The 2,875-nt window shown below is 62.4% G+C and overlaps 1 protein-coding gene across 1 annotated transcript in view; it reads left to right on the forward strand.

The window, feature by feature from the left end:
• The first annotated feature begins 792 nt into the window (after positions 1-792).
• TINCR (TINCR ubiquitin domain containing) overlaps positions 793-2,875 on the forward strand; it is an 8,657-nt gene continuing 6,574 nt past the window's right edge. Inside the window, exon 1 of the mRNA XM_055083622.1 lies at positions 793-1,126. Within this exon, the coding sequence (XP_054939597.1) occupies positions 867-1,126 (260 nt within the window). The 5' untranslated portion in view covers positions 793-866. The remainder of the gene's footprint in view (positions 1,127-2,875) is intronic.

The raw sequence follows: 2,875 nt of genomic DNA on the forward strand, positions 1-2,875 counted from the left end.
GTGCCCAGCATTGCCCAGCCCAGCCCGGACACAGAATAAGTACTAGCTGAATATGTCTTGAAGGAAATAAGGGAGTAAATGAGAGTCAAATATGTGAGTGACAAATGCAAACCTCAGACACTTCCTTCCAGGGCTCCCACCTCCCTCGGGGTAAAAGCCCAGGTCCTCCCCGTGGCCCACAAGGTCCTGCATGACCTGCCCCGTCCCCTCCCTGACCCCCCTCCTCCCTGTCTCCCCCTCGCTCACTCTGCTGCAGCCACACAGGCCTCCTCACTGTTCCTCCAACAGGCAGGCTCCGTCCTGCCCCAGGACCTTTGCACAGGCTGTTCCCATCTCAGCCTGCAGTAAGTACATGACTCTGCGTGGTTGGCTCATTCCTCCTTCAGATCTCCATTCAAATGCCACCTCCACAGAGAGGCCTCCCTTGACCTTGATCCCTAAAATAGCCGGCCAGTCTCGAGCTCGCTTCCTCTTCTGGTCCCTCCCTGGCACTTCCCACAATCGGATGCACTGTGCATTTACATATTTATCTTTATGATGCGGCTCCTTTTCGTGCGTTTCGTCCCGGGTCACCCGGGGTGCCTCCATCCGCCTGGCTCGCAGTAGGCACTTAATACAGGTCGACGTAAACTAAGGGGCGTCTGCGGGCGGGGGCTAGGGGCCCGCGGGTCCACCCGCCGCGCCCCGCCCTCGTGGGGCCTCCAGTCTGCGAGCTGGGCGTGCCCGGGCAGTCTGGGCGCGGGCGCGGGCGCGGGCGCGGCGGGCGCGGGCGGCCGGGCCGGTTGGGCGGGTGCGGAGGGCGCGCGCGCGCGGGGCCCGGGCCGGGTCCGAGGGCCCGGGCCGGGTCCGAGTGTCCGGCGGGGGCCATGGAGGGGCTGCGGCGGGGCCTGTCGCGCTGGAAGCGCTACCACATCCAGGTGCACCTAGCGGACGAGGCGCTGCTGCTGCCGCTCACGGTGCGGCCGCGGGACACGCTCAGCGACCTGCGCGCCCAGCTCGTGGGCCAGGGCGTGAGCTCCTGGAAGCGCACCTTCTACTACAACGCGCGGCGGCTGGACGACCACCAGACGGTGCGCGACGTGCGCCTGCAGGACGGCTCGGTGCTGCTGCTCGTCAGCGACCCCAGGTGGCCGGGGGCGGGGACTGGGGGGCGACCTGGGATCGGGGGCCTGGGGTCGGGGCGATAGGGGGCCCTGGCAGGGGTCCCCGGTGAGGGGTGAGTCAGGGCTGGGGGGACACGGCGGGGCACAGGAGGGCCTGGCTGGCGTCCCCGGTGGGGTGGGAGGGGGGTCAGGATGGGCGGGGCCTGGGGGGCACAGGAGGGCCTGGCTGGGGTCCTGGATGGGGAATGAGGTGGGTGGGGGGTGGGGAGAGGCGGCGGAGCACAGGAGTGCCTGGCTGACGTCCCCGGTGGGGTGGGAAGTGGGTCAGGGCTTGGGGGAGGCCAGGAGGGCCTAGCTGGGGTCAGGGTGGAGTGCATGGGATGGTTGCGGAAGGGTGGACTGGGGGTCCTTCTCGTCCTTGTGGACTCCTTGGAGAGAGCCCGGCACCGAGAAAGGCCAGGAGCCTGGCTCGATTCCCCCTGCAGGCTTTCTTCTTTTCTCTAGCTCTGTCTGCCTCTCTCCAGCCTCGCTGGTCTTTTTCACGATCTCTCTTTGTCTCCTGTCTCTCCCTCTCTCTGTGACACTGTCCCTGTTTATTTCCTTTCCTTTCCTTCTTTCTGTCTCTGTCTCTCTATGTCTCTCTGTCTCTCTGTGTCTCTGTCCATTTCTGTCTCTTCTGTTTTTCTCTGTGTGTGTGTCTCTCTCTTCCTTTTCTGTTCATCCATCTCCCCCACTACCTCTGCCTTCCCCACAATCCCATCCTGACCCTTGCTGTCCACACTCTGACCTGGCCGTCTGGGGTATCCAAAGAGGTCCCCTGGCCAAGGTGACCCGAGAGGAGTGGGTCTCCCAACCCAAGGAGGGGTCTGCAGAGAAGTCAGCTGGGCTGTGGGAACAGCACATGTAGAGCCCTGGGGCAGCTTTGGGAAATGGTGGAGGCTGGTGCTTGGTGAGATTGGCAGTGAGATGGTGGAGATGGGCAGGGGCTGGTCCCAGAGCCTGGGATGGAGGCACTGGGCGGGGGAGGGACTGGAGCTGTCTGTGTAACCTTGGAGTTTATGGGGGTCAGGCTTGCTGGGCCCCTAGAGGCTTGGTCCACCAAGTCTGGGTGACATTTTGAGAGCAGGAGTCTCAGATGCCAGTCCTGGAGGCTCAAGATGTTGTGGGAGGGCCTGCCTCTCCAGGCCCTCTTGAGGGAGGGTCTCACTTGGGGCTGGGAGAGGGTGTTCCTGGCAGTGGCCAAATAAAGTCTAGCAGCTGGACGATCCACAGACGTCTACACAGTCAATATTCAATATACAATACGCATTTATTGGGTGCCTACTGTGTGCCGGGTCATGTGCTGGGTGGCACTGGAACCCAGCAGGGACCCAGACAGACCAGGCCTGCCCTCACGGAGCCCACAGTCAGTCCAGTGGGAGAGGCAGACAAGGAACCAAATAAACATATGTTCGAATGTCAGGTTGTAATAAGTGCTGTGGAAAGACGCAGGAAGGTTGAGAGTGATGGAGGTGTTGCTACCCTATCAACAGTGGCCAGGGGAGGTCTGTCAGAGAAGGTGACATTTCACAGTACAATGTGAAGGAGCTGATTAAACAAAGAGAACAAGAGTGGGCAGGAGGGTATTCCAGGAAGAGGAAACAAAATGTGCAAAGGCCCTGGGGCAGCACCGTGCCTGGTGTGTTGGAGGAACAGCGAGGAGGCCTGTGTGTCTGGAGCAGAGTGAGTGAGGGGGAGAGAAGGAGGAGGGGGGGCAGGGAGGGGGCAGGGGA

Source organism: Physeter macrocephalus, unplaced genomic scaffold (assembly GCF_002837175.3).
Source record: "Physeter macrocephalus isolate SW-GA unplaced genomic scaffold, ASM283717v5 random_1253, whole genome shotgun sequence".
In the NCBI taxonomy this organism is placed as follows: Eukaryota; Metazoa; Chordata; class Mammalia; order Artiodactyla; family Physeteridae; genus Physeter; species Physeter macrocephalus.